The sequence below is a fragment of the Rhea pennata genome, chromosome 2 (genome assembly GCF_028389875.1).
Source record: "Rhea pennata isolate bPtePen1 chromosome 2, bPtePen1.pri, whole genome shotgun sequence".
NCBI classification, from domain to species: Eukaryota; Metazoa; Chordata; class Aves; order Rheiformes; family Rheidae; genus Rhea; species Rhea pennata.
In genome coordinates this window covers 50,841,028-50,868,491 of record NC_084664.1, presented here as the reverse complement: position 1 = coordinate 50,868,491, position 27,464 = coordinate 50,841,028, and the positions used below count along the sequence as shown (strand labels likewise).

The following is a 27,464-nucleotide window of genomic DNA, read 5'->3' as shown; positions in this document are numbered from 1 at the left end:
TTGCATATCGTCACTTATTTGTATGTACTTATTATCTAACTATCAGAGTGCTTTAAGGAATTTGTTATTAGTCTGTTATAACAAAAAGACTATTTGGAATACCAGTAAAAAACCTACAAATTAGACATTAATAAATTTAAGAACACCTAGATATGACTGAATTCAGAGAGAAAAGAAAAACCTTCCATTTAAAGGAAAAAGAATGTGGAGAAGTCAGTCATATTCATAAAGTTTGGCAATTAATTGGTTTCTCGGTTAGTATTGTTGTCTTGACACATTATTTTAAAATCTGTGCACCTCCATTGGCATAGAGATTATTACATCAATGAAATTCTGTGCCACAGATTGTGATGTGGCAGATCAGTTTTTTCACCTTTCTGAAACTGTTAACTTCTAAAAAGTTTTTAGCAAAGATCTGTAATATTCTTTAGTAAACTTGAACCCAATCTGGATGATGCTTTTTTTTTAATTGCCTTTTGATAGGGTAAATAGAAAAGCAATCCACAGGTCATGAATAGACTGTAGGCTATAGTTTGAAAATCTGATAGATTTATCTACGTTCCTTTTAGACAAAGGACTATCTGTAGTGCTTCTAGCAGCTTCATAGTTTATTAAAATTTTAGCTTGTCAAAGCATGTACTAGAGAGAGAAATTGAGGAGAAACCCATGCCTTGACTGCTCTTGAGACTTGAATGTGTCCTGGTTTGCTGATGCAATAAAGTCAATTCTTAGGAACTGGTTTATATTAATGTTTATAAAAACATTATCAGGTTATTTTGCATGCAGATAAAGAGAAATTTTTGTGTGTATTTTAACTGGGATCTATTGTAAGAAAGTTTTAGTAGTTTAATATTAGCTTGTCTGATTGCCTACTGTACTCTAGATGTATATAGATTGTCCTGTACAGAAGGCTGTGTTTAGACAGAAATCTGGTTAGAAATGCTCTTTTCTGTTCTACTATAGACTGGAGCCCCCACTCAGAACTGTGTGTGGGGGCTGTTCTTTGTTGGTTTTGGAGTTATTTAAGTAGAATGTAGAGTCCTGACATCCTGACACATGTAAGTCAAAAATATTTTGGATTGCGTAGCTATTTTTATGATATCCAAGATACTATAAGTAATACCACTCAAGCCAGAGGATCATCATTTCTCAGACTCAGAACTATTTTGAATATAGGAGGCATGAAATGCAACAATATGGTGGTGTGGACGTATTATGCCTATTGCTCTGATGCAGTCCATAAGGAAATGTCCAAAGTAAGGGCTTCCTAGCCATCCTTGAAATGTCAGTTCTTTTTCTTTTGTTTTTGTAAATCTTTACTTTTTAGGGTCACCTTAAAAAAAAAAAAAAAAAAAATTCGTGTTTTTTGTGATTTTTTTTAAATTCCTGCCTTTATTCTCATACATACACATGTGTGCATGAGCTGTTGAGAGTCAGTTACTTGTTACGTGATGTATTAAGCACTTTCTATTGAGATATCTGTTAAGTTATTCAGCAACCAAAAATGAAAACCCTGTACTAATGACAATGATAACTAAGAGAAAACGTTCCCTTAGTTAGCACTTACAGTTCTTTGATTAAGTAGTCAAACAGGATTTTAACTACTCCAACTTCAGAGTTTGATTAGAAAGGTTCTTTTGCAAGGCATGTATTTTTCTGTTATAGCATTTTCTTTTTCTAGCCTTTGGCATATTGATTTTGTGGGGGGTTTTATAGAAGACTTGGAATTTTGCATTACCTAATTAATTTTTTGTAGGAAACGTTGGCTTCAGAAGTAATTGTTGCAGTGACAAAATTTAAGGATTTTAGATGTTGAAATTAAGCTACATGGAAAGACAGATAGAGAAGCTGATGGAAAAATAAAATTTAAATGAATGTTTCCTATCTAGGTAGCAACTGTGACTGCATATGTTAAATCTTCCAACTCAAGTAACACTGCATAAGACAAAAAGATTTTGACAGAGAGGTTTCTTTTGTGAAGAACTAGTAGAAGATATGTAGTATTTCTCTGGAAATTTTGAAAACTTTGGTAACGCATGATATGCTAATCAGGTACTGAGAGCTAAGAACAAAATTTTTAGTAGGGTTTTATGTTTGCCAGTGACGAGTAATATAATAGTCACAGTATTGCTATGCCTTACTTCCCTGTTCTCAATTTCTCTGTTTCTCTTTAATAATTTACTGCTATCAGCTCTTAGGAGACATACGGACTAAGGTATAGAAACTATTTTTTTCTTCAAAAGTTTAATATTTTACTGTTAACATTCAGTACAAAATAACTTAAAATGGTAGAATGTGACATTTTAGAGCTTATTCTTATATTCTGTAATATGCATCAAGTGAAATAACTATTGTTCAATACAATTTTTGTCATCCTATCTCACGCAGTTTTACAGATTTTTACAAGTAAATTTAATTTGAACATTAGATCAAAGGTATATCTTCTCAGCATTCATTTTACTTTTACATTTGGAATCCTAAGGGATCAGCAAGGCTTTAAAATATTTGTATTAACTTGGTTTGACCTGCTGAACAGTTGGAACCATTTGTCATTGGAGGGAGTAGGGATCACACTGATCATTGGAAATTTTGTTCTTTCTACTGATACTGTTATGTGTGGTGATACCTTGAAAATCATTACTAATGTTGGGTGTCTCTGTACAATAGAAGAAGCCTGTGCGAAGAAGGTATGAGTCCTATGGGATGTATTCAGATGATGATGCCAATAGTGATGCGTCAAGTGCCTGTTCAGAAAGGTCCTACAGCTCTAGGAATGGAAGCATACCAACATACATGAGACAGACAGAAGATGTGGCAGAGGTCCTAAATCGCTGTGCAAGCTCCAACTGGTCTGAGAGAAAAGAAGGTCTTCTAGGTCTGCAAAATTTATTAAAAAACCAGAGAACTTTAAGGTAAGAATCTGTATTAATAGAAAAACATTTTTACTTCAAGACTGAAGGAAGGTAGGAAAGGAGGCTAAGGTTCTGAAGAATGTGGAAGAATAGGGAGAGGGAAAGCGCGGTGTGTGTCTGGGAGTATAAGCATGGGGAAGGACAGAGGAAACTAGATTTCCATTCTGGCCTCTAGTTTGTAAGATCTGTTTAAAAAGCTCAGTTTAACAATTGGACTTTAAAATCAGCTCATCTTTAAGAAAAAAATTGCAATTTGTATGGGTAAAGTGGTTGCTTATATGGGAAACTAACTTCTAAGAAGGTCTTTTTCATTATGGGAATTTAAAAGGAAGCACCACATGCTTTGGTTTAATATATGAATTAGTTTAAAGACATGTATATAGCTTAAATGTCATATTTTAAATTCCATTACATTTTTATTCTTTTATAATTGTATTAGACAAAGTGCTTTTTTTCCAAGTAATTTGTTTACTAGATTATTTTGATTCAGTACTTAAAGCTGGTGTCACTAATTGCTATGCGTTAGTGTACTGATAGTGTTAGGAGAATAATTGACCAATGTATTGTTATCACTTTGACAGTCGTGTTGAATTGAAAAGGCTATGTGAAATCTTCACAAGGATGTTTGCTGATCCTCACAGTAAGGTATGTTTAGGTTCTTACTTGTAGTAAACATTTAAAAACATACGCTAATAACAAAATGTCAGTACTATTTGCATGTGTAAATGTTCCACAAACTGTTCATTCTGTAAACAGCTAATGATTTGAGATTTTGAACAATGTAATTTTCCACCTTACTCTTTGCAAGTTCACTGAAATGAAGGGAAGGATGATTTTAACTGAAGTGTAATAAAGGAGTGCCACAATGTCAGTGTTCAAAATTCTTAGATTTTATTTAAAAAGCCATGATATTCATAAAGCTCTTGTCAACATGACCAATGGTTTTCACTTGATTGGAAACAAAAAGCACTTGTGCAATAGTTTAAATCTTAAAGATAGTGTTGTGAATAAATTATACATGATGAATCTGAGGAACTATACCAAGCATGAATGTATTTACTTTCCAGGGTATGTATTTGGTATTGCATACTGATACCATCTTCCTTCAGTTTTGTAGATAAGACTAGCAGTTGAGACTGTTGAATAGTTTTTACACCATTGTTAATCTTCAGTTAGTAAGATGGACAGTATGTCACTGCCCATAATAAAAGAAAACTTGCTCTTTTATTTCTTTTACCATGGTAAGCACGAAGTATTTTTCTAAGGCCATTTTAAATGTTGTTTTAGCTGAGTTACCATCTCTTGACTGTATTTTTAAGACTTTTGTGTGGAAGGTAGGTCACTACTGCAACTTCAAATGCAGTAATTTCCACTAGCAAAAGGACTGCAGGTAAATACAGAGCTGAACAAAGTTGTTATAGTATTATGTAGAAAACATGTAACATGTAACTTCATATTTAGTTCAAATTACAGGCATATCTGGAAGAAATGTCAAACTTGTTTTATGTCAAGAATAACATGCCTTCTTTCTGTCCACATTTCAAAATTGATAAAGAGATAACCCATAGCAATTCAAAGTAAAGCCATCATTTCACAACCATTGGCTTTTCTGAACAGAATTCTCAAAAATGTCTTTGGTTATATAACGCATTAAACATTTTTAGTCTTCCGTATTGCTCAGATTGAAAACTGAAGTCAATGTGATACTATTTCTTGATGAGTTGATTTAGTGTTCTTCTACCATCATTTTTTCTGCTAGAAAAAGTGACGTAGCTATCTGTGACACCATATGTTTTGGAAGAGATTTGTATTGCACACAGGAAAATGGTCTTAAAGTTGTTCAGACTGCAAAAAAATAAAAAAACAACAACAAAGGGAAACAAAGAAATTAAAACAAGCCATAGAAAGATGGAACATTTAAGTCACAGCAGAGAAAAGAAAATTAAATATTGAAATATCAGTTCCAAATCAAGTAATGATGAAATCAGTAATAGCAGCTTTGCTTTATTTTGTTTATTCTTGTGTTAATTAATACTACACCCATGCATATATCCGTACTACCCTGGAGATTTTTGTATTTTGTATGTGGGGGGGGTGGCGGCACACAGTGAAAACATGCCAAAATTTAGGTGTGTCACAAGAGCATTTTAACTTTTCATTATGCATTTATAAATGTTACATTGAATTACCACATTCTATGTGATGATTTTTCTTTGTGATTATGGGGTCTTCTGACATAAAAGTAATGTTGCTTTGAATTCTAAAATTTGGCCTCTGTTATGTATGAACAATACTGTTAGCAACAGTTCCGGTCATTGAGAGCTTGCCTGCTTTTTGATATTGCAAAATCATTAATATTTCATCAGTATATTAGCAGGAGAATAGTTCAAACTTTAAGTATTACACACACAAACATTTGTATATGACTGCACAAATCTCATCTTATTTTTTTTCCTTGAGTTTCTGTAGGAATTATTGTCATCACTTTTGTGTTTTAAAGGTTTTATGTTAACATATAACTAGATGCAGGGAATTGATAGGAAAGACAGAGTAATATCATTTGGAGGGAAGCATGGGAAAATGATTTAAAGGAAATACTAAGTACTTCTAAAATAGTCTGGATATCCCAATAAATTTACTAAATTTGATATAAAAACTTTTAAATACCTTTTTTGTTTTGTTTTTTATTTTGTCTTCCATACAGGAACTTTGTATTGATGGCCACTAATTTGTGTGTTTTTATCTTTTTCCCTCTTTTTTGTTTTGTTTTTTGTTTGTTTGTTTGTTTTTGGTTTTTTGCATGCTGTCCCCTGTGTTGGAACTCTCTTTAGAGAGTAAGTTGGTTCAATATTTGTTGGAAGCCTAACCTTACTTGCATGAATGTGCAATTAACCCTTTTTCTCTATTTTTCTTCCCCCAAGAGTTCATGCAGTGTCAAGCCTTTTGCAATCTTAAAATGCTATATACAATTATGTAAACTGTGTGGTAAAGTTTTGAGATGTGCTTTATCTACTAATTAAACTGACGTTGTTTGGTTATGCATTCCTGCTTTATATTGTGGTGGTTGGCACATCTGAAATAATTCACTTCAAAGAGAGATAAATTATTTTCATATCTGTGTTTTTCCACTATCAAATTATTATAAACTTCAAGTTTGGAAGTTTAATTTCAGAATTTTAAGTTACATCATAAAAATGGAAACCTCAAAAACTATAGTAGCCACACACATTGTTCAAACTAAAGGTGGTTGAGTTCCATTTTCCATTCTAGGTTCATCCTTTACTTTGCTCTTACAGCTTGCTTAGATTCTTTATGCTTTGGCAAAGGCACAAAGGTGTGATTAAAAAAAAAAAAGAAAAAGAAAAAGAAAAGAAAGAAAGAAGGAACAAAGCCCATTCATTTGAGGTTTTTTCCAGGCCCTCATTGTGAGGGAGCTAAGATCAAATAAAGTGTGCAAACACATTCAATAATCAGTTATGAATGTGGTTTTGATCAGTTTAAAGATTTGCATTATTTTTAACAGCTTAAATTGTCATGGGATCTTTGAAGCTCTTCTGCCATAGTGATTCATAATTCACTTCATAATGATTTTATAGTAGTTTATATGCTTAAAGCATCGTAAGGTCTCTACGTGATTCCATCAAAAATAATGTAACCAGTTCATTCAGCTTGCAAATGTTAAAGGAAAAAGTTTTGTTTATCAAAACATCTGCAGACTTTAAGAAACAGGCAGTGTTTTTAAACTTGCTGACCTAAATAGTTTAATTTCTTAGCCATTTGAGAAGACTTGAATGTACTTGTAAGACTTCTAGTATAATTTCAGCCTTTTTTTTTTTTCCCTGAATTCAGTGTGTTTTTCCCCATGTTTTAGACCTACAAATCCCAAAGGTAATCATATTGGAGTACAGAAAGTGCTGTTTACTTTGGTTTGGTTTTGCTTAGGTCCTATAATTGTGCTCACTACTTGTGCATCGACAAAGTGGTGTATGCTGTTTCAGTTTAGCCAAATATAGAAGCCATTTGCAGCCTAAGCATGAACATATCACCCTCCCAGCAGTGTGAAGAAGCTTCTACCTCAGGCTACAAAAAAGTCTAGAAAGACAGCTGTGGAGGTAGAGAAAAATAGATTTTTTAAAGAAATCTGTTATCATCAGTGTATTTTGTCCCAAAAGGGAGATCATTTAAAGAAGTTCATCTTGATGGGCTTTATATTGAATAGCATTTGTTTTCTTCTGTTTCTAAAGCAGCTTTTCAGTGTTCAAAGTTTCTGTGAAAAGATTGTCTGTGATACTAAAGGAATCTGAATTTACTTTTTGATTCTGATGTAAATCTACGAAGCACTTCTTTTTAAGCTAACTGTATGGAATTTCCACTTTGAGATGTGAATTTCTTACCTTGGCTTGACTATCAACATGAGAAGTTACAAAGGTCTAATTTGCTCAGCCATGAAGGCATGTAGCAGTATGCCTTCCTAGTAGATCAGTGTTGTGAAATAAACCCCACTTTTGCGGTCAGGTCTCTGCAGCCATACGAGGTATGATCATGGTTTGGGATTGTCCACTCCAGGAGACAACAGCAGAACTTGCCCTTATGACAAACCAGGCCAACTGCAGGAGGATGCGTGGCTCCAGACCTTCCCTAGCAGCAGCTATTTCCAACTTTATACCCATGTCATAAATACTCAGGAGGCGATATGCCCCCAGCCCTCATAAAATCATAACAGCAGATCTGCTTCTGTGCCCAGCTATTTGCTGGAGGAAATATAACATTAAGGCAACATTTTCAGCCCTGTATCCCTTGCCTGAGAAATAGGAATGCTGTGGGCCATGCTGGTGCAGAGCATATGCTTTGTGCTTTCACCATAAGTCTTTAAAATTGTAAAATTCATAAGAGAACTAAAAAAAATATTTACTTACTGGTCAATGTTACCCATTTATTATGCTCTTCTTTACCCTTCCCTCCAAAAAGCCTTTCTTCCTAGTCTTAGAGCTGAGGTTTCTGTAAATACCTTGGTCTCTTTTTTTCTGTTTGCATACCTACAATAGCAGGAGAGTCTTGTTTCACAAAGGTTTTACGGAAAGGAACTGACCATGCTTCCATGATCTTACAGTATTTAATCATATATTTACAATGAATATTTTGCTAAAGCATTGCAGTAACTTTTTCGGTTTTGAAGAGAGGAAGGACTTTTGTAGTCTGTGGGATATGTAAAATGACTTAATGATAAAGCTTGAAAAGATCAGAAGTTTTACTGAAAAAATTTGAGATTGCGCCAGCCATCACAGTAAGCATTTCTTTTCTTGATGATACTGCATGGAATACCTAATTGTCAAACTTCTACAGAAATCAGCTAACGTTTCCAATATACTCTTGCATCAGAGTCCAATGAAAAAGCAGGACAGATTGCTTTTTTTTTTTTTTTTTTTTAATTTCCCGCCCGCCCCTGCTTGGCTGCAAAAACTGTCTTTCTCTGCCTCTGATTCCCTTGCTGCTTTCTTTGTTTGTAACAAAGCACACGTCGATGTCGTTTCCTCTTTTGCCCCATCCTACCCTCTTTCCATCTTCTTCTGCCTTTTAGGTGTTCAGCATGTTTTTGGAGACACTAGTGGACTTCATCCAGGTCCATAAGGAAGATCTGCAGGACTGGCTGTTTGTATTGCTGACACAGCTATTGAAAAAAATGGGTGCTGATTTGCTGGGGTCTGTACAGGCAAAAGTTCAGAAGGCACTAGATGTCACAAGGTAATGAGTTTAGAAAAAAAAGTATTTCCAAATATGTTTTTAGTGTGTTGTGAGATTGTTGGAACAATAAAGAGCTTACAGCAGGTAGCAAAGCCTGAGCAAACCTTGCTGCTTATTGAGTTCCTAAATGACTGACTTAAAGGTTCAAACTCTTTGAATACCGTAAAAATCATACGATACTTGTTTTCTCATTTTAAAATGTGTACCCAAGCCTTGTACGCTTAATGTCTTGCCTTGTGTTTAGTGATGCACTGCTTGTATTTGAATTTTTTTTTTGATTTTGATATCAGAGTACTGTAGCCGTAATCATCGCTTAAAGAAGAAATTGATTCAGCTTTAAGGAATAAAGTGGCAATAGGATATTTGCTTTCTCTCTTCTCTCCACCTTCCCCGCTTCACTAATCTCCTGATTGCCAAAATGATCTGCATCGAGGAGCTGGGCCTCATCCCTGGCCAACTTTATTCCCAAATGAAAGCCAATTCTTTAAGTAGAATTTGAGGGGCTCCGGGACCTACTTCTTGTCCTCCATTCTCTGACATACAGGACAACTTGCCTACTCCAGATCTCTGCTGAACCTATTCATGTGGCAGATGTGCTGTGAAATATGGGGAAGGGTATGATTGGCTTTGAAGGGAGGGAGGGAGTGTAGTCATTTGCACTTCTTTTTTCTGTCTGCTACAGCAAAGGCCTTGACAGTAATATTTTTGGTGTGAAATGAGGGAAAGTAAAAGCAGATAAGCAGTGTAACAAAGTAGCAGTGTAACAAGATAGCCCAGAGAAGCATAGTGTTGTATATACTTTAGCAGTACTAGTGCATCATAATTTTCAGATTGTTGGAATTGTATACATTTAGAATCAGAGTACTACCATATCATTGTTATATCATTTGTTATTTCTTGAGTAATATATTATAGTTATAATTGGCTGCAACCATAAATGTTTTAAAATTTTGTCCTTTATACACTAGCTCAATATCTCTGAAAATAATATGTAATATCAACAAAATAGTTAGATATGTTTTTTCTTTTAGAACTGGCAATGTTTTTGTGTACTTGGAGTGGGAGAGAGGGGAAGACCAGCTTATTTAATGTCTCCAAACAGGTATCAAAAGTAAATCTGAAGTAACTAACATGATTTGCTTGATTTCTTTATTTAACAGGGAATCTTTTCCAAATGATCTTCAGTTCAGTATTTTAATGAGATTTACTGTTGATCAGACCCAAACACCCAGCTTGAAGGTAAGAATTTTCAGGATCACATTGCAAACAAAATCTTTATTTGATAGATGCTTTCTGATTTTAATATTTAAATTTGGATTGTTTTTGTATTGTTTCTAAAAAGGTTTTCAATTAGTGGATTTTGTTTTTGTAAACTTTCAGACAGTCAAGCCAGCACTACAGGACCAGCTTCGCTCTTTTTGGAGCTCAAAGGTTTTTGTCTGAATTATTGTCTTTATTCTTAACCCTATGTCAAACTTTTACAGTGTTTCCAATAATTTTTATTTGAATGCATTCGTATGCTGTTACTAACCTCTGCAAGAAACCTGAAGCATGCAAATGTTCAGTTTTAAATGTTACACTATTATGAGAATGTTTGCTGCAAAAGCAATCTAATAAAACCACAGTACAGTAAAAATGAGCAACAAAAATATGGCCGCCTAACATCAAGCTGGTTATGCAAACTCACTCTATCAAGTCTTCTCTAATTTTATGTTTGTGATTTCCCAATCCTGTATTCCTAGTTTGTGGATAATTTTTCCTGTGTTCAGTAGGTTTTGAATTCATTTAAATAAAACTAATATTACTTTGAATCTCAGTTCTTATTCAAGATGAGCTTCCCTTATGATGCATCTACTTTGCTGAAAACTGTGTGTGGCTGCATACATACACACAATTTTCCATGATAAAAATCACTAGGCCGTATACATGCCACCACAACGGAAAAATAAAACTGAATTCTGTAGTACCTTTACAGTTCCAAAAAGAGTTGATTTTAGTATAAATGCAGCAAATCCTAAGAAGATTTGCTAGTAAGATAAATGGGGAAATAACAAGCATATGATAACTGTCATTTTCTGCTCTATCCTGCACGAAATATTTTTACAGTTTGATACTACACACAAATATGACTTTTGTCAGATAATGTTGAACCTAAAGTCACATGAATGTGCCTTTTTTTGTCTACAATACAGTAAAACTTGTATTTTTAAGCTTTTGAGGACAGTTGATACGTTGACCACTGTTGCTTCGTAGAGCTGTGTTAAAAAGGGACTGCTGTCATTTATTGAAGACAGCAAATGAGGTAGTGAAAATCAGTTTATTGTTTAAATAAATACTTGGAACAAATTTGGCTTAGTTTTGTTTTGTTTGGTGTTCCTCCTTAGGTGAATTTGATTGAGAAGTTCTTTTTTTCCATATAATGCTATTGTTGCTAAACATCAATTGGTCTTGTTTTAAAGTTGAGACTGTCAGTTTAAAAGGAGAAGTGGACTCCTGTTAGGCCGAGTTGGGGCTAAGGTCAAAAATATTTGATTTGTTACATAGAAGGAATTAAGAAATCTGAAACATCTGATGGGAAGATACTCTGGAAATTATCTCCAGTGTTTGAGAAAGAATTCTGAAATTAATATTGTTTGTAAAACCACCTCCTCAGAAGAACAGCTGTTAGTTTGAAATAAAATCAAGAACATTTCAAATTAAATTTTGGAACAGTAAAATAAGTAGCTATTCAAGGTAACTTCTTTTCAGAAAACTGCTGTCCACCCTGTATTTATGTCTTTGCCGAGTATCTACAACTTGTGGATCCAGACACTAAAGTTACTGAAAGAAGATTGCAGAAGTATCTATTTTGTATCCACATCCTCAAATATTTTGTCCTAAATCCTAACAGATTAAATGGAGAATCACAACAAAGGCACTGCTCCATTTCATGAAGCCTTCAGCTTTTTTTCCTACTCTCAATAAAAAATTTTTTTGCTTTTTGGATAGGTGTGCTAGGAAACAGTATTTCCTCTGTGACAGAAGAAAGGATTTTCAGTACCCTTAGAGATGGTCAGATATAAGAAATGATATTTGATCCAGATATGTACTCCACAGAAGAATTCCCTTCTACTACAAATGACTTTTCCCATTGGTTTTCATGTGATAATGATGCGTAATCATGACCCTTCGGAGTAAATTTTAGTTCTAGCTGTTATTTTTAAACACGTAACTATAAGCCTTGAAGAACAAAAGTCAAGCTCTTAGAGGTGGATTTGTACAACTAGCCGGTAAGAGGACTAAATATTGAGAAAGTATACTTCTGCTGACCTAATCCATGCAGGATACCTCTCAGTGCATTTTGCACTCCCTTACCTTTTTGTGTTATTTTTACATCTATGTTTGGTTAACTACTGAAATGTAATTTAGAAGTGTTAGATGGACTTACCTGTTTTGGTCAGATTTATGTATGGAAATAAGATTGAAATGTTCTAGACTGCCTATAACCATAAGCCGATCTTCGCAGATAGAACATATGCTTTTCGGTGGGTATAGACCTGAAAAATACTTCAGAGCATCACTTCCATTTTTCTCAGGTTGAATACCAGGTGGCTCAAACAGAGTGAGGAACTAATTTAAGCATTGTGACTAAAGCTCATTAGACATTTCTGAACCCTTGTTTCCTTTGTAAATGCTGATCTACTGATTTTTTTTTCTTTTCTTTTTTCTTTCTTTTTTTTCTTTTTTTTTTTACTGGAGAACATTAACTGTTTTGATGAGAAGATTTTGTATTAAAATATGTTTAAAAAATAAAATAAAAAGTAAGAACAAAGTAAGCTGCTTTCAAAAGAATTTTGTTTATCTCATCTCTCTGATATAAAATAGGATATTTAAGAAAGTATTATGTTAGACCTTTTATTTCTACATCTCAGCTACTTGTTTGAAATAGTGTCAGAAAAATGTTGTAGTAGATTTGCTGCTATCATGGAGTTTACTTCAGGATATTTTTAATCAATAATAGGACTATCTCATTATATTTGATCATAGAGAGCTGCCCCTTCCAGAATTCCTTCTCGCCAAGGAAGGAATTCAGAAATACAAAAGTAACTGCCGTACTTGGCTTTTCAAATGAGGCAGATACCCCCAAACTTTAATTGAGAGACTTCTCTGTTTATTTGCCATTCAGTGTTCTCTCTCCTGAGAGCTACCATATTTCTAGAAACCTGTGTGAATTTACTGTTTGGGAGTACTTTAAAACTGAAGAGTACTGCTTTCTCAGATAGCTTATAATTTTTGATTATGAAATATGCCTCTGGATGTTCCAAGTGTTGCAATTGCTAGTAGTAGTATTTTCCAAGGTGTCTCAATAAGTGCATTTAAAGCGTTACCAGTAATATGTAGCAGTGCATCGTAATGTGATGGCTCGTTTCCCATGCAGAAGGAAGGAACAACGTGCACTTTTGGTTGGTTACCAAGAAGTGTTACTTTATTACTTTGTATTTGGAAAACTATGTTGTCCTAGGGTTTTTTTTGGTGGGTTTTTCCTTTCATTCTATGAAGAACCTAGCAAATAGACTTTCAGCTGCATTTTTGTACTGCATATGTCAATATTGGTTTGTATAAGACCAATCTCTAGCAGTTGGTTGTTGTATAACTTTGGAAAAGTTGAGCTTTAATGGACATTGTGAAAATGAAGTACTAACCTACGTGTGTCAGCTGCCACTAATGTGTGCGTGTGTGTGTCACTTAGTGTATCTTGCTGAATTTTTAATAGCTTAAAGGTTTTGATGATGAAGGGAAATATCTAAATAGTTTTGAGAATGGTTATAGTGCAAGCCATGAACGATCAAATGTATCCAGAATTTTCATAGTTGTACTGGACGTAGGTCTATGCCTGATAGATATTTCTCATTCAGTATTATTAGTAATGGAAACAAAGAGCTGAAAATTAAACGGGTTACCTTAATAAGCATTTACTTTCTTTTTTTTTCTTTTTCTTTTTTTTTTTTTTTTTTTTTTGATTACTTACATGACAATTATCTCTAGGGTATGAGGAATTGAGGAGGGGAATGTTCAAGGGAGACATGGGTATAGCAACCCTTCTCCTTGTGCTGTGCAGTGATGCAATTTTGGGGAACCTAGAGATATGCTGTAGTGTGGGATATATAAAATGGTAGTTTTGCATAAGGAGTAGTGCAGACTTACAGAATATGAAAAGGATGCTCAGATGGATGAGGAAGTAGAGCATCTTTTTCACCCTCCTGATAAATGCATGACTCTTATCTTCTAAATAGCTGCAAAGGAAAAGTATGCATATGATCCCTTTTACGAAGTCTTCTGTAGAAATTCTGTTTCAAACATTTTTCATATTTATTTGGCTTATTCCCAAAGATGCTTAATGCTGAACTCTGATTTTTGTCATTAAAGGGTGCTGAGTGCTGACTGTGTAGTATTCTAATAAGAATTGTTTATTCATCTGATGATGTTCATTTTCCATTTTACTACTTGGAAAAATAATCTCGATTCTGAACAGTTCTTAAAAATTCTCAATATTTTGAAATATTATGAGTACTTTTATTTTCTACTTGATTGTTAAATATGAACTTCTGGACATGCCATGATTTGTGTATCTTTAATTACTACCGGTGAAATCTGGATGTTCATTAATGAATTTGTAGGAAAATCTCCTCTTTTCTTAAAAATATTATGTTCATCTGTGAAGTGATTTACTGTTTAATTTTTATACCAGTGCTGATAAGAACTTTTTTCTAGAGAGTCAGCTTTTATATTTCCTAAAAAACTTACTAGAAGCATTATAAATTGTTGATTTAGTTTCTTTTTTAAAAAAGAAACTTCTTTATTCTAGGGAAAGGGCATCCTGTTTTGTGAGTATGATTCTTCTTGCAACATTTTCATTGTCCATCTGACTCTCTCTTTGCAGGTCAAAGTTGCGATCCTTAAATACATAGAGACTCTTGCACAACAGATGGATCCAGGAGATTTTGTAAATTCAAGTGAAACTAGGTTAGCAGTGTCTCGGATCATCACCTGGACCACAGAACCTAAAAGCTCAGATGTTAGGAAGGTAGGTTTGTTAATGTGTGTTTACAATAGAAGCAAATTCCAGGTATTTTTTTTCAAATTAAATGAGCTATTGATATTTCTTGGTTAAAAATGGGGAAAAAACAACTTTTTCTTTAAAAACCTTATACTTTCGTAAGCAAAACATGCTTTTTTATTCTTCTCTGCAAACATAGATAATATATTGTTTTGAAGTATCAAAATTGAAGAAGTTAAACTTTGCCAAAAAATACTTACATGTTTTCAAACACTAACTAAAACATTATAATTAACACATCTTGAAAATCTCCATCAAGGTTGTATTTTCATAATACATTTATATATTATTGGTGTATGTGGTATTAAAATGTTTTCAGCTGGCATTTTCTATACAGATTCAGTATTACTTACTGAACAGTCTCTATAATGGTAATTGCACATTCGTAACCTGAATAGTGAGTATGGTAGCAAATTTACAGTTCAGTCTCAGTTGGATTTTTTTGTTGTTGTTTGTGTTTAACAAAAGCATTGGATAGCTGTTGACTTTCTCACAAAAAGAAACTTGATATTTTAATAGGATGGTATCAAAGAATTGTTCTTGTAATGCTGTAGTTCCACTGCAAAAACTCCTTTTCATACAGGCTTCTCGAGAAATAAAAATCAGTGTTTGTGAGGTATTCATATATGCTAGGGATACAGAAGAACCATGAGAAATGCGCTAATGCATCCTTCAGAAAAAGATTATAAATAGTCCTTTCACATACAGATAACAAAGGTCTTCCAGTTTTATTTTCAGTTTGATGAAATGGTGATTTTTTTGTTGCTCTCTTCTGGAATGAGCTTCCATTGGCATGTTCACACTTTTAAACATCAGAAGTATTTAGTTTATGACTCACAAAGTAGAAGCATCTATGAAAGAGAACCAACGTTTTCATACGTTTTTCAGATCTATTTCTGCAGCAGAAGAGTCGGAACCATTGCTTGTTTTGATTTCTTTTGCAAGATTCAGTTCAGCTTGAATTTTGGCAGCTTCATTATTTATGAAAAGACTCCCAAAAATTCCTTTTTTTAGGAAGGACCTTTTGTTGGAGAGAATTGATACAAATTGTAGTTTGAGTTACCTCACAAAATGTGATACGAAAAGAACAACAAAAATCACTTTCACCACTTCTTCATATCTTGAATTTAATAATTTGCTATAGTTTGTTAGAGGTTTTTAAATTTTCATTTCTGATAAGACTTACGTGTGTACAAAAGCAGTAATGTGATTACAGACTTGTTTTGCCTAGTTACCATGTTATAGTGACATATATAAAACCATAAAACAGTAAGGGAATTGAAGCAGCACTATCTTATAAATCAGAAAAGTTTTACTAGCAAGACACGTGGCAAACTGTGTTATCTGATGGTTCATATCTCTAATAAGCATTTTTGTGTCAATAAGTAACTGAATCATGGAAAGAATTGCCAGTGAGTTTTATCATCTGGAACACCTTACGTATATGAAGTTTTCTTGTTTTATTTTTTTCTTTGCATAACAGAGCAGTAACTAACTATCAAAAATTAGCTAACTACGAAAAGCCTTTAACTCTTGAAAATAAAGTTTCACCAATGAATAGTCAATAGAGTTATTCTGATACAAAATTATTTGTTCTCTAAGAGGTTGGAAGATGCTATCACAAATGTTTTCAGCAAGCTTTTATATTTGAATAAACTTAGAGCATTTTAGTGTAACTTCTTTAAATTTAGATTTTTTGCCAGCTGTATTTGTGTATAAACGATGCATGTTTTTTCAGTAAGGACATTTCCAATACTAAATATTAGGAAAAGTCTTTTTTCCCTAATTGGCCTTAAATAGGGCATTCTTAGTTTAGTTCAGTGACATGAGACTTCTTTCTGGAGGGTAAAATTCTGTGTTTCAGGACTTCAGATTTCTTCTTAGAACAAAATCCCAAACCAGTAATTCTAACCCTTACTGTTGACCTCTGAAGATGGAACCCTCTGTGACCAAACATAAACCAAACTAGTGTGGCTAGCTGCAGAAGAGCTGATACTTAGGAACTGAATTTGAATTTCCAGAGAGAGAGCTTATTTTGAAGCTAAATAATGCTGAATATTTTAAGATGTTATTTTCTTTCTAACATACTTAAAAAAAAAAAAAAAAAAAAAAAAAAAAAAAAAAAAGGCAGTTGCTTAGGTCTGTGTGGGTCAACTTCAGTTTTAATACCATAGGTGGAGCCTCCTTATGGGCAGACCTGATGGTATTATTCTCTTTCCTGATATGACCCTCGACTCTATTTTGTTATTTTGTAAGCAGCTTAAACAGGCAAGGTGTTACAGAATGGAGACACAATAAAAAAGAAAAAGGAAAGTGGTGACTTCCAAGCCTTCATTCAGTTGTGGGTTTTGCTTTTGATTGATTTCTTTTAAAGATTGACCATAATAAAAAGCAAGAAAGAGGGAAACTTTGAAGGCAGGGACATAGAGGGCATTCAGGGTATTCGCTTGAACAGAAAAGACTATGAGAGAGAGGAGGGTATAAGCCTTTGAGAGAAGAGCCAATCGCCAGTGTGCAGAGATGATTTGTAGCAATCTAACGTGTTAGTATTTTATTTATTAAACTTAGTATTAAAATGTGTGCTGGTATGTATGCTCATACCTTGGCTTTTAACTGTTAATTAAAAAAGGCTACAGTTCATTGCTCTGGAAGCAAAAGGAGGGAAATAAATGTCTAAAAGAATTTTCTAAACTACTTGCTTGAAGTATTTTGATCCTTAAACAAGCTGCCTATCATTCTCTGTAGCATTAGGCACTAGTTTTCTCCAGTGCATGGTGGACCTTGATGGTGAGCTGCTTTTATGGAAATTGCACAGTTGGTTAATTTTAAGAGTCAGAGTTTCATACTAAAAAGAAATTATTGAACATTTTCAGACAACTTAATCTCTAGCCTTTCGTTATGTGGTAGGTTTTTTGCTGTGTTGACAGCAATGCTAATGGTGGGTTATCATTAAATCCAGTGGATTTAACAATATTGTAATGGATATCGTATCCAGTGAATATTCGTTAAATTTTATGAACGTTAGGAACTCGATCAAAATTCCTTTACCAACTGAAGTCCAACAGGAAGCCCACCATTGCATAACTTACTGTGTTCCTTCTGGCAGTAATGTGTCATTTTTCAATCAGACCAAAAAAAAATACTGTAAAACATCCTTAGGGTGAAGATAAAGTATTAAAGTTTGGCATGTGAGGGTGTGTGCAATCCAGTAGACTATAAACTTTAATACTTAACAGTTATTATCTTTAGGATATGTTACAGTCAGCTATTTTCTTCCTCATGTTTGCCTGTCTTTTAAAGATAAAGGAAACTGGAAAAAAAGTTTAACTAGCTTGGCTGTAGGATGAGTTATAAATTATATTAATTCCTGTGATCACAATTCAAAATCAAAATCATCTCATTCTAAATTTGGGTGTCTGTTTTCTTGTTTTGGGGGTTGTGAATTGGTTCTTTGGGGTTTTTTTTTTTTTTTTTTTTTTTTTTCCTAAAATGACAACCATTTCTTTTCAAAATGGTCTGGCTGGTTATCTGTCACCTGTCTTGCCACTTGCTAAAATCAGGAGAAGAAGCTGCAGGCTTGTTCCTGCTTTGTGTGTTCTTCTAGCTATGGAATTCATCTATTTTTAGATTACTTTGTCCAACTTCCCAAATCCTCTAAAAATCATTTTACTGCTTTCTTCAGTACATCAGTTAGTAAGCAGAGCTTCTAGGGGAGAAAAAGAGTTTGAGGAGCACTTTTGTGGAAGCCTGTTTTTTAGAAAGATTGTACAAAGTAAGTTCATTGATATGTGCCTGGAGTTAGCAGTATTTGAACTTCAGCTTATCAGCAAATAAAAATTCCTTTTTTTCACATTTGCTAACATCTTTGTTCTTCAAGTTTGAAAAACATTTTTATCACCTCTTGTGATTCCCCCTCTCTGTAGAATCTTTTGCTGATTTAAAAACTACTTCAGAAAGTCAAATTAATAATTTCAGTCTGTATTCTTTTCCTGTAGGCTGCACAGTCAGTGCTGATTTCCCTTTTTGAACTCAATACACCTGAGTTTACGATGCTGTTAGGTGCTTTACCAAAAACATTTCAGGATGGAGCCACAAAGCTTCTCCACAATCATCTGCGAAACACAGGCAACAGTGGTCAGGTATGTGCACCTTTGACATTATTCTTTCCAAAGTTTCTGTCATAGTCCCCACCGCGAACACCCTAGCAGCATAACTCCATTGCAGTAGTTATTTGTGAGAGGAAGGAAAAAGGGGATGAGAAGGGGCTCAATCCTAGGTGGAATGCTGTCTTAATAATAGCAAGTACTGTGCTTTGTAGAATGCCCTCATCTCTGTTTTCTTCTGAAGGTTAATATTTTCAGTGTGCATTGCTTCCAAGTGACTTATTAAGTTTGAACGTGCTATTTCAGAGTAGTTTATCTTGTACTTCAGTCACTACAAAGTTACACCTGATTGAAGTTATTGGTAACTGGTTAGCCAGTCTTGGAAATTGAATAAAACTTGTTTAAATGTTTCTGGGCATTGGAGAATAACTACAATAATAGACTGAAGCTGAAGTCTTATTAGAGCATGTTTTCTCCTCCTCCAGGGATCCATGGGAAGCCCTTTAACAAGACCCACTCCACGCTCACCAGCCAGTTGGTCAAGTCCCCTCACTTCCCCAACCAACACATCACAGAACACTTTGTCACCAAGGTAACATAAGTCTGTGGTGTAACGTTTTTGCATCTAGGGCTTCATTACATTTTATCCAAAATTGTCACCTCAACTGCAGAAGCATAGAGAGAAATTCATAGAAAGGTGCCAGATACTGAAAAATTACCCCCCTACCTCCACAGAATGACAGCACACTGAACTGTTTAGGCTCCCTAAAGGGTCACACAAATGCCAGAGCTGACCTGAGGTGGGAAAGCACTGCACACGTAGGGGTGCAAGTGGGATAGCAAGAGAAAGGAAGGATGTTTGCAGGGAGGCTCTATTTATGTCTATAGCAAATATTAGAGTAGCTCAGTTAGGTCATCAAACCATACTTTGATTTTAGGGAGACTAAGAAGGAGGAAGTTCATAAATGTTTTGATCCTTAACCTTGTGCTACCAATTTTGCCAGTTAAATGGATTTTATAAATTTTGATTTTTTGGCAATAAACTTTAATGTGATAACTACTTAAATGATTTTACTACTTTGATACTCTTTAGAAAGAGGGGACAGTGTGCAATTTCCAAGTTGTTTCATATTTGTTAAGCAACTTTATTTCTTTAGGCAGATACTGTTACGTAAGGCAGCTCTTCATTCACTAGCCAGTCCTAGTGCTTTCTGTGTCACTGGCAGTACACTTAAATGGTAGAAAATATACTGTACTTAATATGGCATACCTTTAGTATGTGGAGAGCCAGCTGTCTTCCTCACAATGTTTCAAGAAAAATAATTTCATTAATGTTTCCTGAGTCTCTGTTGTTCCAAGTTAATGTTGAAGGTCAAAAAATAAATTCATCTTAATTCTGATGTCCTGTCCATGGCCCACAGTGCATTTGACTATGACACAGAAAATATGAACTCTGAAGATATTTACAGTTCGCTTCGGGGGGTCACTGAAGCCATTCAGAATTTCAGTTTCCGTAGTCAAGAAGATATGAATGAGCCTGTGAAACGAGATTCCAAAAAAGATGATGGTGATTCGGTGAGTACTGAAAACTTGATGCATCTTGGTATCAGCAAACAAAGCAAAAACTGATTTACTACATATAAAGCATCATTTTAACTAGGCTTATGTATTATGACTTCTGAAATGGGACCTCCCTCCTAAGTCACTTCAGAGCTTTTAGAAAAATACGTCTGTAGTAAAGCACACTTTGGAAATGTAGATACTAATTGCAAGTAATAATAGCTATTGGTTTATTTAAAATGTTAGCAACGTTTAAATAGATTATCTTGCAAATCAGCTGGGGCTCTGTTTTCAGTTGAGAGGTGTATACCTTATTACATATTTTTCTAAAATAATTTTGGTCCATTCCATACAAAACCTACAGGTTTTTCGGTGCTACGTGCACTATGTTAAAGTTCCGTGTCTGTGGAACTTTGACTTTCAGATGTGTTGAGCTTGCCAAATACTTGTATGCTTAAACATGGTTTTATTTAATCATCAGGCATCAAACTTCTGTGATAAAATATTGATAGCTGTTTCTAGTTTGTCATCTTTTGGTTTTTTTGGATCATGTACTTTTTCTTGAAAGCTAGAGTATGTTCTTATATGCTTGTATGATACTTCTTTACCTGCAGATTTGCAGTGCATCTGGAATAGTGGACTTGCGAGCAGGAAGTGGTGTCAGTGATACAGGCCGAACAGCTCTCGATAACAAAACATCTTTACTAAACACAATGCCTCCCCACTCTTCGCCGCGTTCACGAGATTATAACCCATACAACTATTCAGATAGCATAAGTTCATTTAATAAATCTGCTTTGAAAGAAGCCATGTTTGATGATGATGCAGAGCAATTTCCTGATGGTAAGCTTCAGATTGCATCCCTTGCTATAAGGAAAATGGTGAAGTTTTTTTTCCGTATTTTAGCTCAGTCTCTGAATTCATCATCGGCTGTATATGTAAAAGCCTTTGAAAGAGGCAGTGCAAGTGTTGCAAATAGTGTATTACGAATTTGTTTGCTAGTACTCGTGCTGAATGATATTTTGAGATTGCTTGATTTTTGTAGAGATGAGGAGAAAAATGAGTTAATTACTAAGCTATATAGTATACTTCTGATAGCAGATTCTAAAGCAGGATTGTCAATCTAAATTTATTTACCGGATTGCTGTATGATTGAAGAGGGAAGGTTAAAAAAAAAAAAAAAAGAAAATTTATACCAAAGAAACAAAACTAGATCAAACCAGTTTCAGAATTAGGTGAAAGATTAAATATTTTGTTAGTAATATATTTGTATTTGAAACAGGACACTGGCATTTTCTATTGACTAAACATTCTTTTCAAAAAAACAGCCTTTACTGGGAAGGTGATTCACTTAGCCTCTTGGCTAAGTAAAACTTGGGTTGTTGTTTTGCAGGCTTCTAAAACTTCTCTTTAATATTTCCTAGTATATTTCTGGGTAATATTTTATAACTAAATACTGGACAGAGGGGTTAAGTAATGATGCTTTGGGAAAGTAGTAGGTGTTCATGATTTCATCCATAATTGATATTTCATATTCAGTTATAGATTAAACTCCACTTTTAATTAAGCTAAGTTCTTATTAGTGATTGCAAATGGATTTCCTTCTTTCTTTTTCAGTTTTTTCCTCTGCCATTAAGCAATGAGGTGTTATAGAAGGTTTTGAGAAACAAAGCTATTTTCTGGCATTGCGTTTTATTCAGATATCAATATTTAGTAATTCCATTCAAAGTGAGATTAATGGTATCTTAATGAGAAAAAAATGTATGTTTTTAGCTTTATTTTTTAAGAACACTCGTATCACAAAAGTTGCTGTCAGTTGGTTTTAGGTTTACATTAGATTAAAACCAAATCCAAATAAAAGTGCATTTCTCTTTGTAATTCATTTCCTCTTCTGCTTAGTGAAGAAGTATATGACTAATTATCTTTTTTTAAAGGACTTGGTGGGGGGGAACCTCTATAGATAATATAATGTGAATATCAATAATTAAATATCCTTATTGTACATATACAGCACCAGTAGGTTGTCAGATTCTGGATTACAATGATGCTATTGTTACATGGGATAACTCTCTCTGTACATTCTGACAACATGCCATTTTTTGATATTGTATTAAATCAACTGATAGAACTTATTTAACAAATCAGACTTTCAGGGAAATAACTTTTACACACAGTCAAATACACTATTTTTTTTCCAGCAAAATAGGTGTTGTCAGATAATTATCACTTATTCAACATTCAATTCATTCATTCTTTTTATTTATTTTTGGAGCTGTTTTTGAGAGCCATTAATACAACAGCAGTTATGCATAAGAGAGAATTTTTTCCTTTGAAATGTGAACATTTTCATGAAGAAACACCAAAATGTAATTTGATTTTTTTTTAAAAAAAAAAAAAAAAAGTCTATAAGCTTTGTTAAGATTTGGTTATGAATCGCATTCTGATATTCTCATGTCTCACAAGTGTTTAAAATCTGTAATTTCTTAATTTATAGTCAGTTTATATTTACACAATGTTTGTGTACATTATTGACTGCTAACTGCTGTTGTGTGAAAATCTTGGATTTTCTTTCTTCGTACCAAAGTTAGCTTGGATTTTTAAATATTTAGCAAAGCTTCTGTGTACAACTCTTAACTGTGTACGTTCTGTGGCCCTCAGTCTCTTAAAAGTTCCAGTTTAGATTAAGGTAACAGTAATTATTGGCAGAGACAGCAAACCTATTTTCTAGTTCTGTCATAGGCTTATCAAACATTCTTACTTAAGAATATGTGTGTGTTTAGAGTAAGGCTTTTGTTTTTATTTGTTTGTTCGCCGAATTGCACAGAATACTAAAGAATCTATGCTCTGCCAGGGTGCTTTGATTTTAATAAAAGCTCAAATGTGGCTGCAGTGAAGTTTCCTAATCCGGTAGTGATTTGTGCTGACAAGAGTAGTAGTACAATGTATTATTTAGGTCTCCCCTTTAATGGATTTTAACAAAATATTTTTGTTCTTGTATTCACTCATACTGTGTATATTCTGTAATCATTGTATTAGTTTTAGAACTTCAGCTGGGATAATTTTGAAAAACTTGGTGTGAAAAAAGATACCTTTGGCAAAACACTTCGTGTATACACTTTCTTACTAAGGAATTGCATACTTTTCCCGTAAACCTGATGGACTAAGGGCTCCTGAACACTGTATAGCCTGTCACAGCTGAGCTTAGGGGCTGGTAGAATTAATATATACATTAGGGCTGAGAGGAGTGCTGCCTTGACTGCTTTGGAGTCACCAGCCTTCCTAGAGTGAGTGGCAGTATTGAAAAAAAGGTAAAGTAAAGGTGGATTGCAGGAGAGCATTTTGCCATTACTTTCATGTCTGCAGTTTAGGAGCTTGGCCAGAAGTCCTGTTTGTACTGGACTCCCAGCTATCTTCTCATCTGTTACTGGCAGAAAGACGTGGAAATACAGCCCTAGATGGGAACACTGTAGCTGGTTATTTAATCCAGCCAGCAGCACTGAGGCATGAAAATATGTTCTGCAGACATTTGTCTAATGGTTAAAAATCTCCAGTGGAGGAGATACCACAATATACCTGAAGTGGCTATTTGGGTGTTTTGCCTCACTAAACAATAAAAGGGTTTTTGTAGTAGCAGCCTAAGTCTTCCAGCCACCACCACCTTTTTCCAGTGGAGATGCCCTTTATATGAAGCGTAAGGGAACATGCCTGTTTAAGTCATTTTTCAGACTCATTGAAAGCAGTCCACAGCCTCTGAATGAAAATGAGTATTCTTCTCTCAGCAAACTCCTTTCTTTCAGCTTTTTTCCATAGATTGTGTTTTCCAGATGTCTTCCTCTTTAAATGACACTTTGTATCTGGGCTTAAGATTTCTGCTTCTGTCTTGCCTTACACTTGTCATTACTGACTTTCATCTTTTTTATTTCAGACCATTCCTCAAACTTACCAAGATTCTTTTGAATTCTTGTCCTCTTCTCCAGAATATTTGCAGCTCCTCTTAAATTGATTTCATTTACAGATTCTATATGTTCTCCATATTCTGTCTATTGTGTCATATTGCATTGTCTGTTCTGTCATATTCTTCAAAATAGGATTCTCTATAGTTGCAGTCCTCGCAGGCTGGTAGTACTAGTGTAATAGTTGTGGTAATAAAAGTAATGATCGATTTTCTTTAAAATGGGTTGTCTATTCTGCTCATCTGTATTAATTAATAACTCGCATAATGCAGTTGCAGAATGCAATTTCAGTCTATCCTTTAGGCAAACATTAATGATCCATTTAGAAAATTTGAAAAGCATACATTAATATAGAGGCATTAGAAGTGCTTGCAGAAAAAAATGTTTCTACTTTCAGATGTTTGTGTATTCATCCAAAACAGAATGCAAATAGAAACACTGGGTACACAAACAGTGGTGGTTTTGTTTGTTTGTTTGTTTGTTTGTTTGTTTTTTGTTTTTTATTCTTAAGATACTATGTGGTAGGTATTTTCCAGAGGTAGTAAAAGCTTCTGAATTCAGATTTTATTAGTTTCTGCTTTGTCATAGCATTTATAATTTACAGTATTAGATATAATGATGTTCAAGGGCTGGGTTTCTCAGTATATGACCTCATAAATTTGTTATGGAAAATATTTCTTGTGTGTTGGTAAAAGGAAACTATTTTAGGAAAAGATGCAAATATAGGAACATTTGGGTCTTATTATTATGTTTGCCCTCTGAAACAAAATTGTTTTCAAAACTTTCAGCCTTTTTCTTCTTTCTGTGTTTTTAATTTATCCAAAAGTTTCAGTGCAAAGGTGGAAGCTAAATGTTTTTCTTTCTTAAAGGTTGAAATGTTCTAGGTGATGGAATAAAGACAACAACGTGGTATTTCATTTTCTTTAAGACCAGTTTTAAGCATGAGAGTTTAGAGATCTCCTTGTTTGCAGCCCAGTGTTTACAAATAGAGTCTTGTTGCTGATGCCCATTTCATCGTCACTGAACCCTCTCTGTAGATGAAACTATATTAAAAAAAAACAACAAAAAAAAACAAAAAAAAAAAAAAAACAAAAAAAACACCTCCAGAGCTGTCCTGTAATGACTGTTATCCTGGTAACAGTCATTCTGTGGAAGGGCTTAACTGGCTTTGGTTTGCTTCAACTTCAGCTGTTTTATACCAAACTCCTCTCTCGTGATACTTATGCCTTTTATGTTAAAAGTCTGGATACAACTGTGGAAACAAGGCTGACAAAATTCTAAGGAAGCCTGTCATCTTAAAGGAGAAAACAAAGATCTCTTCGTGGATTGTAGGGTCATATACTTCAGGTATAGATCAGATTTTAAAAGGTTTCACAGAACTTATCATGGAAGTATTGGAAGAGTAAAATTTATATCAGTTTATCTTAGGGATTTTTTTGTTTGTTCTCAGTGTCTCTGTGTAGGGTTGTTTTTTTTTTTTTTTTGGGGGGGGGGGGAGGAGGAGGTAGTGATTGTAAGCTTACTCAGTAATGTTGGCTGTCCTGAAAATGTGTTAGTCAAGTAGTAATTTTCTCAGATAAATTTGAGGAAAAATAAAAGCAGGGAGATTTTAAGGCTGGCCATCCTAGAAAGTATCTTTGATTTGCACAGAGGATGCTCATATTTATTTTCACAAATTAAGAATTTTTTTGTATATTCCTTTTTATTAGAGCCTCCCATGGACCATTCTGATCTGGTTGCAGAGTTACTGAAAGAATTATCGAACCATAATGAGAGAGTTGAAGAAAGAAAAGCTGCCCTATATGAGCTCATGAAATTAACTCAAGAACAGTCTTTTGGTGTTTGGGATGAACATTTCAAAACAATACTACTTCTACTGCTTGAAACACTTGGAGACAGAGAGGTAAATTCAGATTATTCCAATTAAGAACATTAACAAAGTACAAGGTTTTCTTTCAGCATCTTTGAAGTTTGTATGGGTAGGAGAGGCAGGATAGAGCTTGTAGGAGGGGAGCACAAGTCTAACTTAGTCTTGAAAAACAAAATCCTTCTTATGGCAATTGACAAGTGCAAAGTGAAAATTTCATGAAGCCTGAATGCCTCAGATATGAAAAGAGTATCCCTAATACTTACCTTCTTCAGTCTTACTTGTTGATTCCCATGTGATAAATTACAAAAAAAAAATTTTTCACTGGGATACAGAGCTTATCTCTTTATAGCCCTACTAGACTTGAAATATCAAAACATCATGTATGGGGAAAACATTTGAAAAATTAGAGGTTTCTAAAATTCAGTAATGATAATTGGAAAGATCTTTTGAGTTCAATGTACATATATGCTATAAGAGTTGTCATTTTCAAATTACATTCAAAATGATACTAATACCTCTTTTTTGCTCTGAAAAAATTCTCAACATCTTTTGAAGAATTGTAATGTGTAATGTTGATGCTAAAGGTTTTAATAATCCTTACTTGGGTAAAATTGTATGCAACTGCAACTTCTGGGTAACATAGATAACTTTGAGTAGTTTGACATGTTTATGATATAGTACCTGAATTAATTGCAGAAAGAAAGCCGGGTGAGCCAGTGAAGACGTCTTTTTTTTTTTTTTTTCTCCCAGCTGTATTTGTTACAATTGGTTCATACTGAATTTACAGCTAGAGCATAGCCTAATTAATATTTTTCTATTATCGAAGACTTCTCCGACAGCCTAACAAATTAGATAAAGTATGTCTATCTAAAGATACGTAACTCATTTATTTTAAATATTTAATTTTTAGCATGCAATCAGAGCTTTGGCATTGAAAGTTCTAAGGGAAATTCTAAGAAACCAGCCAGCAAGATTTAAAAATTATGCAGAGCTCACAATCATGAAGACATTAGAAGCCCATAAAGATCCTCATAAGGAGGTTAGTAATTATTTATTCTGCTTAAAGTTATGACAGAATATTTCAGAATGAAACAGTTTTGTTATGTCTAGAAAGTGTTTGAGAAGTCAATTGGATCTTACTAAGGAAGTAATTTGTTTAATAATCAAGTATTTGAGCATTATTTGTTAATAAAGGCATGTAAGAGGAGAAAAAACCTGCAGTTTAAG

The 27,464-nt window shown here is 34.1% G+C and overlaps 1 protein-coding gene across 11 annotated transcripts in view; it reads left to right on the top strand.

Moving 5' to 3' along the window:
• Positions 1-27,464, top strand: part of CLASP2 (cytoplasmic linker associated protein 2) — a 145,023-nt gene that overhangs the window by 110,030 nt on the left and 7,529 nt on the right. For 6 of the 11 annotated variants that reach the window (XM_062569484.1, XM_062569483.1, XM_062569482.1 and 3 more), the window contains 12 exons: positions 2,668-2,912; positions 3,494-3,557; positions 8,491-8,654; positions 9,815-9,893; positions 10,035-10,085; positions 14,575-14,718; positions 18,747-18,890; positions 19,340-19,446; positions 20,276-20,429; positions 21,029-21,257; positions 26,077-26,270; positions 27,148-27,276. In XM_062569484.1, coding sequence (XP_062425468.1) covers positions 2,668-2,912; positions 3,494-3,557; positions 8,491-8,654; positions 9,815-9,893; positions 10,035-10,085; positions 14,575-14,718; positions 18,747-18,890; positions 19,340-19,446; positions 20,276-20,429; positions 21,029-21,257; positions 26,077-26,270; positions 27,148-27,276 — 1,704 coding nt within the window. The remainder of the gene's footprint in view (positions 1-2,667; positions 2,913-3,493; positions 3,558-8,490; positions 8,655-9,814; positions 9,894-10,034; positions 10,086-14,574; positions 14,719-18,746; positions 18,891-19,339; positions 19,447-20,275; positions 20,430-21,028; positions 21,258-26,076; positions 26,271-27,147; positions 27,277-27,464) is intronic. The other 5 variants (XM_062569487.1, XM_062569486.1, XM_062569491.1 and 2 more) reach the window with 2 other exon arrangements.